This window comes from Hemicordylus capensis, chromosome 5 (genome assembly GCF_027244095.1).
Source record: "Hemicordylus capensis ecotype Gifberg chromosome 5, rHemCap1.1.pri, whole genome shotgun sequence".
Taxonomy (NCBI): domain Eukaryota; kingdom Metazoa; phylum Chordata; class Lepidosauria; order Squamata; family Cordylidae; genus Hemicordylus; species Hemicordylus capensis.
This window is the reverse complement of record NC_069661.1, coordinates 114117251-114134972: the sequence shown is the minus strand read 5'-3', so window position 1 is coordinate 114134972 and position 17722 is coordinate 114117251. Positions and strand designations below refer to the sequence as shown.

General features: G+C 43.1%; 1 protein-coding gene across 11 annotated transcripts in view; it reads right to left on the bottom strand.

The window, feature by feature from the left end:
- Positions 1–17722, bottom strand: part of PPARGC1A (PPARG coactivator 1 alpha) — a 900607-nt gene that overhangs the window by 25645 nt on the left and 857240 nt on the right. For all 11 annotated transcript variants that reach the window (XM_053252792.1, XM_053252799.1, XM_053252793.1 and 8 more), the window contains 2 exons: positions 12593–12638; positions 12410–12483 (listed from right to left, as the gene is read on the bottom strand). In XM_053252792.1, the coding sequence (XP_053108767.1) occupies positions 12410–12483; positions 12593–12638 (120 nt within the window). The remainder of the gene's footprint in view (positions 1–12409; positions 12484–12592; positions 12639–17722) is intronic.

The window sequence follows — 17722 nt, the reverse complement described above, 5'->3', positions numbered from 1 at the left end:
TAACTCAGGAAGGGAGAGAGAGGAAGGAAGAAAAGAAGAAGGTAGGGTAAGAAAGAGGGGGGAAGAGCAAGAAGGGGAGGTGAAGAGAAAAAGAAGAGAGAAGGAAGGGCGAGGGAAGGATCTGAGGCTGTCAGCAGCCTGAGGGCAATGAGGGGCCATGGTGGCACCTATTGGCAGCAAGGAAGGGCCCAGTCAACCACCACTGCTGCTGTTTGGGGCTACCAAGGCCATTGATGAAGGGAGGCAGGCAGGCAAGGGACAGGCCCAGGCCTATCAGCGGCCTGAGGGGAATAAGTGGCCATGGCAATGGTGGCAGCAAAGAAGGGCCTGGTCAACTGCTGCTGCTGCTGTTGCTCCTGTGGGGAGGAGCAGGAGTGGGGTGAGGGTGAGGAGGTCTCTGGGGATAGGGGGCTGCAGCTTGGTCAATAGGCACCAGCAACACTGCAGCCACAACCAAGAAGGGTGAGGGGGGTGGAGTAAAGGGATGGAGGAGTGACCAAAAGGGGTGAAAGGGATGGAAGCAACCAGACAGAGGAGGAGGAGCAGGAGTGCGGCTTGGGTTGGGTGAGGGCGGAGAGATCTCTGAGGAGAGGGGGCTGTGGCAGGGGGTGAGGGGAGTAATCAAGTACTAGTGTGCAGATGCTCTGCACAGGTTAAGCTAGTTGTAATCTAATTATTCAACAATCCTAGTTTTCTGAATTCAGAATACATCTCATCGATTAGACACCCTGATAGAAGAGCTGACATGAGCCCAGAAGTCTCTGGTTCAAATCTCACCATAGACTGCAATCATGCAACTAGTTCATATGCCCAAGAGAGCTTTGAACTTGTGGTTCTCTGACTATAGATTGCGAACCGCTCAGGGACTTTTTGTATGGGGCAGTATCAAAATGTAATAAATAAATAAATAAAATAAATATAGCTCCCTGTACCACATGGCAAACCATTTTGAAACATACAATAATACTTAGTATACAAACATGTATTATTTGTTTACATTTATATCCCGCTCTCCCTCCAAGGAACATGGTTATGTTTATCCTTACAACAATCCTGTGAGGGAGGTTAGGCTGAGAGAGAAGTGACCGGCCCAGAGTAACTCAGTGAGTTTCATGGCTGAACAGGGATTTTGAACTCTGGTCTCCCCAGTCCTGGTCCAGCACTCTAACCATTATACCACGCTGGATCTCTGCATAAGAAAACATTATTGTTAATCCAGTAGCCTCTTTTTTTAAAAAGACCCCTACTTTGTAAATTTCAACTTTGTATATTCATGCAAGCCCTCATAACTAAACCGTAAACCGCCCTGAGCGATTTTGGAAGGGCGGTATATAAATCAAATCAAATAAATAAATAAATGTTTTCATTTTCCTTCTGGAAATGTGAAGGGATAAGCTCTGACAGATCTCCATAGGGAGGGTTATGCCATAGTTATGAAACTACTGCAAAGAATGCTGTGCTCCGCTCCCTATCAGATTTAACCTAATGAAGAAATGGGGAAAAGTTACCTTCTCTCAAATATGGGATGTTCTGGACCAAATGTGTGTGTTCAAGCCCAACTTTCTAACTAGGCCTGTACAATTTGCAACCCACCAAGCAGAATGGAACCCACAAGCCAGATACTGTCACCTCTTAGGCATTCAGAAACTCCCTGCTTTTTCTGGCTGGGTGAGACTGCAAAGACAAGGGGCTTTCAAATCACAATGCACAGTAGTGGGGTGGGAAGCTGCACTTCCCGTGAGCCTCAAGTCTGCAGACAAGCTTTACCTACTAGGGGTATGCGAGCTATCTCAGAATCAAGCTGGCTCAGCTCAAACTCAAACTCTGTCCAAGTTCGAGCTGAGCCCGGTTCAAACTGAACCAGTTCAAAGGTGGCTAAAGCCACCATTTTGTGCAGGGCCATTTTATGACACTATGTGACACTTTCACAGATTAGCTGTCCTGCCACTGCCCTGGCCAGCTGTGTCTGCTGCTGTGGTTGGCTTGCCAATCATGCCACTCAGATTGTTGTTGTGGGGTCAACTGTGGCCCCATTGGCCAGGGCACTCCGGTTGTTGTTTTTTTTAGGAATGTGTATGTATTGTAGATTCTATGTTGTGACATAACTTTTTTCCCATTGGAAATCTCTATGAAGAAGTTATGTCACAACTGAGAATCTACAATACATAACTATTCCTAAAAATAACCTGAATGTGCCTTACTGCCTTGCTTGGTTGGATGATATTTAGCACCCATGAGGCCCTCCCACCCAACCTGTTTTGGAATACCAAGATGCTGCCCACGGGGAGTAATGGGGCCACTTCAAATCCCCATTATTCCCTATGGCATAAAAATTCAAAATCTAAAAAAAAAAACAATTCCTTAAAGGTTAACTGAGTGGTCTAGTGCCTTGCAGATTGGGTGGTAGTTGGCACCCATGCAGCCTTACCACCCAACTTGTTTTGTTGCCCCTAGGTGCTACCCACAAGGAATAATGGGGTGGTTAGAATCCCCATTATTCCCTATGGCTGAACCTTTAGAACTGGACGACATCGGCATGTAAATGATATCCAAGCATGCATAGATGCCATTCATGTGCTGACACCGCCCATGGGCTGTTGAGAGCAGCACTGCAGCTGCACAGCATTTAATACCAACAGCACCATAGTGGTGTGGCAGAGGAGCTATGGCGGGGCAGCTAAGACCTGCCTTCTTCATTTTTAAAGTGCCAGCTCAACACTTTCTTTCTTTTAAAGCAACCGCTCTCCACCCCCCACCCCGATGTGCACATAACGCTTTGTGTACATCCCTACTCTGTTCTGACATGAACCGAACCAGGAAAACCAGTATTGTACAAATTTCTATTACCTACTGCACAAGACTAGGTCTCATCTAGAATGATTTGACTAAATAAAGAATGAGTATTTACTTTAACAACCATGTCCTGTATGATCCAGGTTTATTCCAAAGGCAAAGGCAACTTCTTTGTCAAAATGTAACATGGACTGACAAACTTCAGCATTAACAAACAAACATACAAATGCTTCTCATTTGCAGATATATATTGGCAGGCTGGCTAGAAGTGTGTCTGCTGAACCTTCCTGGAGGCACGCTGCGAGTATCAGCATTATTAAAAAAATAGATTCTTTTACATCTTATGAGTCTGAAAATGGGATTATCAAGGGAAACATTATTTAAAGCCACTTAAGGCACTGAACACAAGATAATGGCCTGATTCAGTAAAGGAATCAGCAGGGCTTCTGTACGACACAAAACGGCAGAAGCTGAGAACGGATAATAAAATTAAATAGCCATCATATAATAAAGGACTACATGTCTGTTGAGCAGTCAGTTTAATCTTGTTGTCAGTACAGCAGAGGATAAATATAGACCTCTGGAAATATCTAATAATTTACTAGATTGCATTCCCTCCGGTCAGACTTTCTGCCACCCGTCCTTGCTCATATAGCTTTATCAGAAGACAGGTTTGTGGACAGACAGAACGAATGTCAGGCAGAGGGGTGAACAATCGGTGATTTGACATGGTAGCTAGCTTGGGTTTTGTTGTTTTTGTTTTCTGAAAGTGTGTGTGTGTGTGTGTGTGTGTGTGTGTCTGAAATTTAGTACCCATCAGCATTCACATGTGCATGCTAAACTCAAGAGATATGCTAGTGATTGGTGACAGTTGCTGAAATGTGCCCCAAGAAGTGAGGAGATCTCTCTATTTTGGGCAATCAGAAATGCATCTAGGATTGTCAGCATTCAAATGTAAATGTCCAAACATTCACCGTAATTTTGGGCATTCACTGTATCTAATACAGAGCATTGATCATTTTGGATTTCTTTCTTTTTTTTGTTTAAGGGAAGGCAGGATATATCTATATATTAGAGGTAATACATTATTTTCACTGGAAAATCTTCTACCTGATTAAATTGCATTTTATAATTGTTATTTATGGTTTTTTATTTGATTGTTGTGAACCATCTTTAACATAGAAAAGGATATAAATATGTTAAATAACAGTACATTTTAATTTGTGACAAAAATTGCATTGATATTCACATTTCTGTGTGAACCATTCTTACCACTGAGTGCACAGTTAGCTCCTCCTTAAATAGCTTCAACTTGGAGCAACATACAGGGATGAGTGCAGAGTGAAAAAAGGAAGGGCAAGACCCCCCCCCGAATAAGCATTGAAGAAAGACAGAGAGCGAATGCATGCAGTGTAATTTGTAGACTGGGGAAGCTGCTCTTGAATTTCTGCCTGGACATATTCCTCAGCCCAATGTTAAACTGAAAGATAGGCAGTATGGGTGTATGGAGTCTAATTTGTAAAGCCAGCATAATGAGACCGTGGAAAGTCTTTACTGCTCACATGGCATTAAAGTTAAGATGACCACCTTAAATTTATCATTTCTATGCTTTTTGGATCATGAGTGAACATTTTAAACACCTTAACTGTCATTTTGAATTGACGAGGTTTTAAAAATACCTGTATTTGAATATGTTTTCTGAAGGCGCTAGGTGGCTCTCTCAGAGCAGTGGGCCTGACATCTTGGAATCCCCTCCCCCACCCGTGTGCTCACCAGCTTGTACTGCAGCTAGTGGAGGAAGTCTCCTGGGTCTTGCCCCAAAGCAGTACAAAAATAGGCCTCACCTCATGGCCTAATAGAGTCAGCGCTGAGAGAGAGAGAGAGAGAGAGAGAGAGAGAGAGAGAGAGAGAGAGACCCACTGCCATGAAGGCTGCACCAACTTCCAGGAATGGGCGTGGGTGGTGGGCAGGAAAAGGTGGTAGCACAAGAGGTGTGAGTGTCAACGTCTTCCATCAATATTGACAAATAACACAAATGAGCACACCGATTCCTGTTTCACTTCAATTGTGTATTATCTAGCCATATATGTTTATAGAAGGAATTATATTACACAATGTCAGTAGGTATTAACATCTGTTCTGACAATGGCTCTCCAAAGTCTTTCCAAGCACTTTATGACTGAAAATATTGAACATATTTTTGATATGTTCATTGACTGAACATGAGAGCTTATTCATACAAAGCTGTTGCCCTGTACCACCAAACCATGCCCCCTCCCTTTGGCCCATGTTGGTTCCTTATTCAAATAATACACACATTGGAGCATGCATTAGTGTGGGAGAAAAAGGGAAAACTATTGAAACCAGCCTCCCCATGGCAAGTTTCCCTCCTGACCAGATGATATTTAGGAATGCTCACCAAATGATGTGGAACTCTCAAGTCACAAATTTCCAGGCTCAAACTCCACATTACTGGGTGCTGTTGGAGGGCAGAGAAAGTCACCACATGATGCTTTTACTTTGCACGGTGTTCATACGAGACCTGTTTGTTTTCCTCTGCAGGGAGTTATTTGCACATGGCTTCATGCTTCGGGGTAAATGCTGAGGGAAGCCACTTTGAACTACACTCACGGTATTGAGGGAAATAGCCCCTCTCCTCTCCTCTTGGATTTTGTTTTAAAACAAGTTCACATGGCATGCTGCGTGTTTTCCTTCTAGCCAATCTGCGGGGGGGGGGGGGGCTTCCTAAAGAGCAATATCTGCATTTCTAAAGAAAATATCCCTCTTATCATGCTAATGATTCTACGTCAGTGCCTCTGCCTATTTGCTCTCGAGTTTTCAGAAAATGTAGCTTAAAACCAGCATTCAAAAAATCCAGAAATAACTTAAGGTAAGCTAGAATTCGCATCACAAAGCCCGATTTTGTGTGCAGTGGGTCCAAGGATCTCGAAGGGACTTTGGGCTAAGTTTGGCTGGTGTGTGAACACACACACTCTCCTCTGAAGTAGATTCAGGGTAGAAGCCCTGTGTGTAAAGCCTCCAGGTCAAATAGTAGCTTCATGAGGGGAATGTACTACTGTTAACTGCAGTGCAGCTCCTAATACTGCTCAAGCAAGATCAGAAAGCCCAGATTCAGGAAAGGCTACACTGGCATGGGAGGGTGCTAGGTTCTGGATTCCTCTCACGTGGTCTGGGAATTCCGACGTGATGGAGTGGTGCAGGAAATTGCTGAGCTTTGTGATGCCAGAAGGGTAACATTGGGATGGGCTCTTAGTCTTCACTGAACAGCCCATTCCCCCCCCCACCCACTCCCCCCAAAATGACTGCCACTGAAGCAGAGATTCTTGAATAAAAACATTCCCAATTTGTGCTTAAACTTATACCCACAATCAAAGATGCATTTGGTACTTAATCAAATCAGTTTCGCACAGGCATAAACATTCCAACCGCTGTTCTTTCATTATAAATGTTAAAAGCCCTTGATTGAGTGCAATTTGAAGAGACAACCATTAAAAAGGTCTTGTTTTTGACATGGGCTAATAATTATCGGTCACCTTTTGCCTCTAGTGTCATCCCCCCCCCATCTATTTCCTCATTAAACAGAGCTGTAAATAGAGAGTGCCCTCCACAGTTTCCCATTTGGAAACAGTGATGGAGTCATAAAATGACCATCACGGAAATAACTGTCATCCAGAAAAAATGATCACAAAGAGCACAAATCCAGCTGCTCAAATTCAAATTCTGTTCCACCTGAAAGCCCACTTTCTCTATAAAGTCTTTGGCTTAAACCCTAGCTCTTACTTCCATTTGCTAGAACTCATCTCCTGTTATTTTGCCTCTCCCATTTCCCCCTTCTGTTTATTACTCTTGCATCTCCCTTTGCTTATCTCCCTTGTTTGTTTGTTTGTTTATTTGATTTATATACCACCCTTACAAAAATGGATCAGGGTGGTTTACATCAAAACAAAAACAAAACAATTAAAACCAAAACTAAATTAAACAATTTAAATCATTTAAAACCAACATTAAAAATGTAAAACCATAAATCTAATTAAAAGCCTGGGTGAATAAATGTGACTTCAGTGCCTTTTAAAAAGTTGCCACAGATGGGGAGACTCTTATTTCAACAGGGAACGCATTCCAAAGTCCAGGGGCAGCAATGTTGCCCAGGGATAGCAAAGTCCAGGAGAAGGCCCATTCCTGAGTAGGCGCCAAACAGGTTGGCGGTAATAACCACAAACCTCTCCAGATGATCTTAACAGGTGGTGGGGCTCATGGCAAAGAAGACGTTCTCTTAAATACCCAGGGCCTACACTGTTTAGGGTTTTATAGGTAATAACCAGCAGCTTGTATTTTGCCGGGAAACGTATTGGCAGCCAGTGTAGTTTTCAACACAGGATTAATATGGTCTCTCCTAGATGACCCAAAGACCAACCTGGCTGACGCATTCTGGACCAACTGTAGTTTCCAGACTACGTACAAAGGCAGCCCCGCATAGAGCACATTGCAGCAATCCAGCCTAGAGGTTATCAGCATAAGTACCACCATTTTGAGGTTGTTCATTTCAAGAAACTGACGCAGCTGGTGTATCAGCTAAAGCGGATAAAAAGTACCTCTGGCCACCGCCTCAACCTGAGACACCAGGGAGAAGTTGTTGCCTTTCCAACATTCAGAATTTAAGACTGTAAGCTTGTTGGGGCAGGGTCCTGTCCAGAGGTTGCATAATCCAACCTGCACATGGAGCAGTAAAATCCATTTTGACTGTAAATGAAGGGAGGAACATGGTTCCTCATTTCTTCCTGTTATACTTACAGATTTTCTAATCTGTAGAATTTTGACAGCTGAATTGAGAGACATTTTCAGGGTGGCTATTAGCTGAATGCAGATGCCAGCTCTGGCCAAGGGCAATTTTTCTGCAAAGCTGTGAACATTAAACTTGCAGGCACCAGTATATCCAAGAATTTTAGAAATTGGTTACATGCTTTCAACCTGACATCCAATTTCAACATAGCATTCAACATAGCAGTAGTGAAGGTGTTGCTACGGTTTAACAGTTAGGTTTATCCTACTCACTGCTCAATGAAAGTAGAAAAAGAGTGAAAGCACATCTATCCCTTCTTTTGTATAGCACAAAGCACAAGTCCTCAGAACACTTTCCATAGAGTTTAAGTTTTCAAACTCACACAATTGCTTTCTGAATGGATATTATTAGATTGCTAAGCAACTGCATAAAATTGTTGTATTGTGGTACTAAACACTTCGAAGACCTACAATACCACATCTAATCCACTTTTGTTTGCAATTCCTCCTGGGGGGTATATAAAAATGGTATAATTAGAAAGGGCGCATGACTACATAGCAAAGTTGGCCACCTTGCCTCAAACGCATGCTCAACTCCTAGCCATTTCAGTAAAGCGAAGAAGAAAAAGGAGGAGGAGGAGGAGGAGGAGGTGGTGGTGGTAATAGACCATAAGGGGGGTTGCCACCCTAAAATGCAGTGCTGTGTTGTTACTGGCTGTCACATTCTCAGAGGAAAACAACCAAGAACAACGAGAGGCAGCTGAAATCTTTGGTTGGGTGAAAAACCCGGGAGGTTCTCCCATAAATAAACCAGAGCTCAGTCTTTCTGAGAGACCATTGGTGGATTCAGAAATCTAAACCCTTATTATAAAATCAGTCTTGAAATCCCTTTAACAAAAGCCCAGAATGCTATTTCTGATGTGTAAAATGAGTTTATATCAACACACATCCAGAATATTTGAGTGATAACAACTGGCGAGGGAAACATTTTTATCTGTTGACTGTGCAATAATGTCACCAGCACCATTTGTGTCGGGAAGGGAAGAGCAGTGGGGAGGGAGAGAGAGAGAGAGATCAAGGAAGTTGCTATTTATATTATAATAGTTTGTGCTTCGATAGTGCGAGCAGGCCCACTAATGGCCTTTTCAGTTCAGCAGTGAGATCAAGGCAACTGCTATTTAAACTGTTATAAATAGAGGCAGGGAAGCACAAGAGATGCTATCCAAGCAGAAGATGCAACACTGCTATCCAGCTGTAGCTTGATGTTGCATGAGCCTCATCTCTGAACTCCATTATTAATGAAAATATTTTTTAAAGTACTAAATTAGGATCTACAGAAGACAATATTTATTTTCTTACACTCTGAAAGCTCTTTGAGACCCATGGATCACCATTATCAGCTTTTTCCTATACAGTACAATTTCAAGCTGACAGAAGGTGGGGAGGGCAAAGGAAGACAGCATGTCTGAATGGTTTCCATGAAGGGTGGGGGAACTATTTGCAGATTGAAAACCAGCTTGTTAGAGAGAAAGGTCTCATCTAGGCTTCTGTTCAACAGGCTAGTTTTCTATGTGTAGGAAGATTCCTCACCACCCGCCCCATGGAAGTGCATTCAATATGCACATTGATTGCAGTCCAGGAAAAACTTTATTCTTTGATTATACTGATTGCTTAAACTAATTCATAGGAAGAGGCTTGTTCAGTATTCCACATAACAGAATTTCAAAACTAGCATGCCACACAGTGCTGTTAAACACACATGCGCGCGTGCACAAACACAAGCTTCACTGGGCACATGAAGTGAGGGCCACAGTATGTGCAACCCTTGTCACATGGAGGCCACAAAACAGTGGCAAGTGATTCCAGACAAGTCCATAGAAGCTTTTGCCACATGATATTAAGCCAATATGTCAGCCAAGGTCAGCAACATTCAGGAGTATTTCTAAATTTATGGGCTAGGCAGGGGCCATTCCAAGTGGCAACATATGCTTCAGCCCTTTGTCAAAATAGTCCCCTGAATGTTGACAGGAAATAGCTCAAAGAAGGCACTGTTTTTGTTCACTGTAGGTAGGGCCTTCAATCTTGCTGATCCTCATTCATTTAAAGGCTTTCATAGGAACATAGGAAACTGCCATATACTGAGCCAGACCATTGGCCTATCTAGCTCAGTATTGTCTTCACAGACTGGCAGCAGTTTCTCCAAGGCTGCAGGCAGGAATCTCTCTCAGCCCTATCTTGAAGAAGCCAGGGAGGAAACTTAGAGCCTAGATGCTCTTCCCAGAGCGAGTCCATCCCCTGAGGGGAATATCTTTCAGTGCTCACACTTCTAGTCTCCCTTTCAAATGCAACCAGGGCAGACCCTGCTTAGCTATGGGGACAAGTCATGCTTGCTACCACAAGACCAGCTCTCCTCTCCTTTCCTAGTCAGCTTAGTCATTAACTACAGGGCTCATTCACATGTGTATATTCATTGCTTGGTTTTTCATAATTTGACAACTCACAGTTGAATGTGTGAACTGACTCCACTGAAAAGAATGAAAGCTCTGTCTCTGGTCTTTGAACTATAAAGCTTGCATTTGCGGACAATCGCCATAGTGAAAAAGAGTCCATGCAGAAGCAGCACCAAGCTGATCTCTCTGTGCTACTCTTCTGAATGTGCTTAACCCATTGCCACAGAATCATTAGCAAACAGAACACCTACCCCTGTGGGGAACATGGTTTTAGATCAAATTTAGGCACAGCTACTTTTTATTCCCCAAAGTAGGTTCGGCATTACTTTTGCAAAACACACACACAGAAGGGGTGGGGTGCAGGGGGAGGAAATAAGTTGCAGAACAGTAAAGGAAAATTCTTATGATTCAACACTTCTGTGGGAGTGAAGTTCAGAGAATAGAATAGATAGAATTGGCAGATCAAACAGCCTTTCTAAATTAAAATTGCCATTGACTTCAATGGAGCTGAGCTGAGGATCTCGTGCTGAGTGAATCAGAGGAAAAATGTATTTTTCTACACTTATATATCAACACAAGATGAGCTTTTTAAAAGCTGTGGTTCCACTCTATGCCCACTAGGGTTCTTCAACTGAACCTTTGGGGGCAAGAGCCGATGACATTAAATACTGTTTTGGAACACATTTGTTAACAAATTATTATAGACAAAATTGTGTTTCTACAAAACGATAAAGCTCAACAAGTGGGTAAATAAAGTAGCATGTTTTGCTTTAGCATCTCATAAAATAAGCACCAAATCAACCAAGTGGATAAATTTAACTGATTATTTGTGTCAGCTTTGAAATGCAATGTATTTTTATGCAAATCTGTATTTTGATGTCATGGCCACTGGATACAACAGTAAAACCTGACTGACTGCATCTTCAGTATTAATCCATAGCCCCCTAACATGTTATGAATAAGAATAGTACTTTGAACTCTGTACCAAGCTAGAGCAAATACCACAATTTCCAAAGTCTTGCAAACTTTCACAGCCCAGAAGGTACTGGCAGGTAACTAAGATAAAACAAACTATCTAGGCTACAATTCTGGACACATTTATTAGAGAGTAAGCCCCAATAAATGCAGTTGAACTTACTTCCAAGTAGATGTGCAAAAAACTCAGCTTAACAGAGCAATTGTATACATGTTCACTCAAAAGTCCCACTGAAATCAGTAGAGTTTACTTGTAAGTAGACATGAAAGGGACTGGGCTATTTATCATGTAACGTTTAGACTTCTGCAAAAGACGACTATACACAAGTACAATACTGTCAAGCGACAGAGGACTACAGAAAAAGCTGACAAGCATTTGAAGCCCAGAGGATCAGGAATGGTTTAGGAGGGTAAAGCAAAGGAACATAATAAAACTGGATTCCATTATTTGTACATAATTCTTTTATGTTGTGGAGTAGCCTTCAGTGAGTAGAGGACAAGTTCATGGCGGGCAGCAATACTGATGGCTTTTAGCCAAGAAAGTCAAGGTCTACATTCTAATGCTCAAGATATTCCAAAAGCTTATACTCTCTAAAGTTAGAAAAGAACAGGAGAATTGATTACTCCATTACTGCTCTGTGCTTCTGCAAACTTTATCTGGAGAAGGTCACTGCCTGCAACGCAATACTAAGCTAGATGGTCCCTCTGCTCTTACCCAGTAAAGGTTGTTTGACAACGTGTTCTCCTCCAATTTAAACAGGAATTAAACAAATTCTAAAACATATGAACATTGATCAGGTACAAGTCTTCTATTATACTATCTATGAGCTGGTTCACATATCTATGTACGAATCTTGAACATTCAACCCTTAATTACTTGCAGCTAAAAGCGCGAAATAACTCCATGGGAAAACACTATGCTTCAGGTGATATCAAAGTTCTGTCTGCGTTGCCTGTGACACACCATACATCCAAGTCACCGACGTCATCAAGTGATGAACATGCATGTATGAACTAGTTCTAAAGATACCATGCAGAAAATAGGGTGGGGGAAATGGAGTGGGAAGGGAAACTCAATGAAAACTGATATTTAGCTGTCCACAAATCTTTGAGAAAGCGTGAATTTATTCCAGTTAAAATTATTTCATTCCTTTCTAACCCCAGAAATTATGATATGCTATGTAACAGTGGAATCGTAATTTTAAAGCAATCTTATCTCAGGGAACTGGATGGGGGGGGGGAATAGTTGTTAAACTACATTAAAATCAATTTCTTAAGTGACCACCGTAACATATCACTATGTTCTTTATAATGTCAGGGTAGTAATAAAAAACCAACCACAAAACACAGATATATAGATATAGATATATATCTAACATTGCACTTCTCACCTGCAGTTCCAGAGAGTTCCACACTTAAAGTTTGTTCAATTGTCTTGTTCTCAAATGGGGAACCCTTGGGATCACTGGAAGACAGGGCACATTTATAAAAACAAGCTGAAATGGAGTTGCTGTAGCCAAAATGTATTTAAAAACCCCTCCCTGTTGTAAATATTTACAGTTCTTGATACTTACTTTGGTGACTCGGGCGTCAAAGGAAGCGATAAACTCAATGGTTTGGCTGAAGGAGGAAGGATAGAGGGGAAAAAAAGGGAAAACAGCTATCAAATATTGTGAAGAATTAGAAAACTGTACGGGTATATTTTTTGTATATATCATTGCTCTAAATTAGGTTGGAACTTACACAAAATAGGAGATGCACGACTGCTTCTGAAAACAGCAGCCCTGCACTTTCTCCTCCTGCTCTCCCCCCCAAGACAATGTCTGGTATTATAAAATGAATGGCATGTTCGAATTAATCGAATTAATGCTAATAATAATAATAATAATAATAATGAATTAATAATAATAGAAATAATAATAATAATGTTGCCAAGGCTGCTCCAAGATTCCTTATTGCTGCTCCACTTCATGGGCTGCTGTATATGTGGAAGCAGAGAAACACACAGGAAGATGATGATGATGGGCCGTGCCTGTTGTCCTACTACCAAGGCTGACCCTACAACAAGGAGAAATGAGTCTCTTCATGCAGTGAATTTGGGAGAGCAGCAGATTTGGAGCCAACCTCCTCTGTTAGCTCATCTGCATTGTGGCTGGCATTCTAGCCAGCTGAACAATACCACTCTAGTTAACCTCTATGGACAGAAATGCCTCCTCATGGAAGCATTTCTGCTCCTTTCTCCACTACTGCCAAGCGGGGCAGCATTCTCACTCCACACACGGAAGTGAGAATATGGAAGGAACAGCCAAATAAGTGGGCAGGAGAAGAGTGTGAATGTTTGGGGGTCATCTGTTGCCCTACTTCAAGTGCCAAAAATTCTTGGGCAGGTCCCAAGTACTACATGGGACCATGAAAAAGAGAATTCAAAGCTAGTGTTTTCAGCAGCACCACATGTCTCGTGTCATGTCTAGCCCCATATCTATACACACATTATAGATAAAGAAATGTAAACTTCTCCAGATCTTTTAAGAAAGGCCAACTTAGCTCCATCACTGATTCATATCAACTGCTGAATCTCTGTGAAAAACACACACAAAACCCAAGCACGGAACAAACTGTGAAAACGTGCTTCTTTCACGTTTAATTTAGACTACAGTTCACGTTTCACTTGGATGTGACAGCAGCAGTATAACTACAAAGCAACAGAACTCTATGAATATTCAGTTCATTTTACTTGTACAATATACAGTTTTATATACAGCACTGGGAAAATAGGTTGCTTCTGTGAGGCCAAGACCCAACCAAATATGATCCAAGTGCTTGCAAATTATTCTGCAAATACGGCGAGAGAGTTGCAGATGGCTTAAATTGGTGTTTAACTTCTCCATGCTAAAATCCTGAGATGAATGAACAACAGCACTTTTAGCTGCATTTTTTGTTGTTGTTCTTGTTAAAAATCAATTGTGGTACAGTACCAGCACATTGGCGGGGGGGGGGTAGTTGTTAAAAAAATTAATTGTGGTGCCAATCTTTTGTTGTTGTTTTCAAACTACTTTTGAGCATTTTCTAGTTGCCACGGAAAGCAGTGGCTCTGCAACAGGGCTTCCAGGTCTCAGGGTCTCCAGGGCCAGAATCAAAGCATCAGGCAATTGTCTACTTGGTTTGAGAGCTCTGCAATCATGCTCCCATGTCCATTAGGTTCCAAGTCTAAGATACCGGGCCCACTCCCTGCTCTATCAGGTGCTGTTCTCTATCCTAACTAGGCTCCAGGAGGCCCACCGTTATCCTACCAGGCACCACCCTTTAGATTTGTCCTCTGACAATGAACCCCAGAAGACCTGGTCACCCTATCCTGAATTAGATTCTCAGACCCTCTGGGCTAAATTTTGCTGAAGAAGGACTGGGATCCAAAGAGCTGCTTTAGAGTTTGGGCATGCACAATGAAATCTTTGGCTCATATTTCTTTGAACAGCAAGCCCATTTTTCGAACAGCTTTTGAATGTCCTCTCAGTTTCAAAAGTAGTTTGCCGTGAGGTCTGCTTGGGGCTTCTATTTGAGATTGTCTCCTTGGGCATGCGGGGACCTAGTTGCACTGCTGCTCAGATTCATAATGCAATTCCTTGGCCACCTTATTGATTTAGGTTCCTTTTATAAAGCATGAAACTAAAATAAACATTAGAATTTACAGACTATGCTCCATCTTCCAACATAAAATTAGAACTATTGATTTAGCTAGGATTGGGGATCAATGGGGATGCCATTTCTTTTTTGCCCCATCTTACTCCTAAATTGACACACTGGATGAAATGGTGAGATAGAACCCACTTAGTGGTATAAAATTGCCTTCCAGTAAAACAAACAAGGAGGCTTGCTTGGTTGAGCCATACTCAGATACACATGCTCATCATATAGGAGGCAAGGCCCAAGGTAGCTCCTAGCATGGCTTTAGTAAGTCAAACATGAAGGCTACAGAAAGGTATCCATGCAGAGTCATAGCTAAGGTGATAGCCTGGAGATGTACTGCCCCAATCAACTCACTTTAGAGTTCATCACTTCATTTTAGAGTTAAAAACGAAAACAAAAAAGGGGCCCTTTAACTTGTGCCATGAGAATTTTATTAAACTAACGAGAGCTTGATTTTAGAATAAGAAAAATTCATATTAAAAATATCATTGGTGGTTGGTACCCTGCAAAAGTGGTGGTGTTTGAGTCTCCACCAACGTGACCTGCCCAGCTTGTCTCAACCCAAAATTCCGGAGCTGAGGGTGGATTTTCAAGATATCTATCTATCTACCTACCTACCTATTCATTTAATGTATTTTTATACCATCCAAAACAGAAGTTCTCTGGACGGTTTACAAAACAATAAAAATAACCAATAATAGGGGTGGGTCCGGACCGGTCCGGAGGCCATTGTAAAGGCCTCTGGACCGTCTGGACCGGTTCGGACCTGGCCGGGCCGGTCTGGGTGGAGGGGGTCCCCTTAAGGGCGGGGAGGGTTTACTTACCCCTCCCGCCGCTTTGCCCCCTCCAGCGCCCGTAGTTCTTGTAGAAATTGGGCGGCAGGATACCTCCCCGCCGCCCCTTCTTGCTCTGCAATGCAAAGGCTGAAAGAAGCCTTCTGCGCACGCGCATGCAGTGTGGCACGAAAGCTTCACATCTACCCGATGCGACGGGTAGACCGGGCCTCAGAGGCCCGGTCTATCCGTCGCATCGGGTAGATGTGAAGCTTTTGCACCGCGTGCGCGTGCGCAGAAGGCTTCTTTCAGCCTTTGCATTGCAGAGCAAGAAGGGGCGGCAGGGAGGTATCCTGCCGCCCAATTTCTACAAGAACTACGGGCACTGGAGGGGGCAAAGCGGCGGGAGGGGTAAGTAAACCCTCCCCACCCTTAGGGGGACCCCCTCCACAGTGCCGGACCGCAGCTGTGTGGTTCCGTGCACACCCCTAACCAATAACAAGATTGACACATTTCAACAATTAAAAATTTAAAAGTTAAAACTATTAAAACACAATTAAAACAATATCTAATTAAAAGCCTGGGTGAACAAATGCATCTTGACTGCCCTTTTAAAAGTTGTAAGAGAAGGGGAGGCTCTTATTTCAGCAGAAAGTGTGTTCCAAAGCCTCGGGGCAGCAATGGAGAAGGCTCGTCCCTGAGTAGTCACCAGACGAGCTGGTGGCAACTGCAGACGAACCTCTCCAGATGATCTCAATGGGTGGTGTAGTTCATAGCAAAGAAAACATTCTCTTAAATACCCAGGGCCCAAGCTGCTTAGGGCTTTATAGGTTATAACCAAAACCTTGTACTTTGCCCGGAAACTTACCAGCAGCCAGTGTAGATAGGAGTGATATGGTCTCTCTGAGATGACCCAAAGAGCAACCTGGCTGCCGCATTCTGGACCAACTGCAAGTTCTGGACTACATACAAAGGCAGCCCCACATAGAGCACATTGCAGTAATCCAGCCTAGAGGTTACCAGCAGAGGTACTACTGTTCTGAGGTAATTTATTTCAAGAAATGGACGCAGCTGGTGTATCAGTCGAAGCTGATAAAAGGCACCTCTGGCCACTGCCTCAGCCTGGGACACCAGAGAGAGTTTTGTGTCCAGAAGCACCCCCAGATTGCGTACCTATTCCTTCTGGGGAAAGGTGACCCCACCCAGAACAGGCAGATCAAAATAATCTCCGGAGTTCCAACCCTGCACAATAAGTACCTCTGTCTTATCTGGAGTCACTCTCAGCTTGTTATCTCTTATCCAGGCCATCACCGCCTCTAGGCAGGCATTTAGGGAGGTTATGCCTTCTCCGGATGAGGTTGACATGGAGAAGTAGATTTGGGTGTCATCAGCATACTGATAGCACCCTGCACCAAATCTCCTGATGATCTCTCCCAGCGGTTTCATGTAGATGTTAAACAACATTGGAGACAATACGGAGCCCTGAGGGACACCATACCGAAGTTCACTTTTTGAACAACAGTCCCCAAGGGACACCATCTGGAATCTGCCCGAGAGGAAAGAGTGGAACCACTACAAAGCAGTGCCTCCCACCCCCAACCCCCTCAGACACTCCAGAAGGATACTATGGTCAGTATCGAAAGCCGGCAAGAGGTCCAAAAGGACCAACAGAGTCACACTTCCTCTGTCAATTCCCAATTGGAGATCATCCATCAGGACGACCAAGGCAGTCTCACCGCATAGCCCACCCGAAAGCCAGTCTGAAACAGGTCTAGATAATCAGTTTCATCCAAGATTGCCTGGAATTAGGAGGCCACCACCCTCTCAATTACTTTGCCCAGCCACGGAAGGTTGGAGACAGGTCTATAGTTGCTCAACTCTGAGGAATCCAGGGCAGGCTTCTTCAGAAGTGGTCTAATAATTGCCTCCTTAAGACAAGATGGCATCCTGCCCTCCCTCAGAGGGGCATTTATGATCTCTACCAGGCCTTCTACAACAACCTCCCTGCCAGATAGTATTAGCCACGTCGAGCAAGGGTCAAGAAAACAGGTTGTAGGCCGCATCACTCCAAGAAGCTTGTCCACATCGTCACGAGTCACAAACTGAAACTGATCCAGCCTAACCACATAAGAGGAGTTGCTGGACACCTCTGATTCAGACACTGCAGTAATTACAAGATATTTTATCTACAAAGAAATCATTAAACATGTCACAGAGGGTAATAGACGGTTCCAAATTCTGATTCAA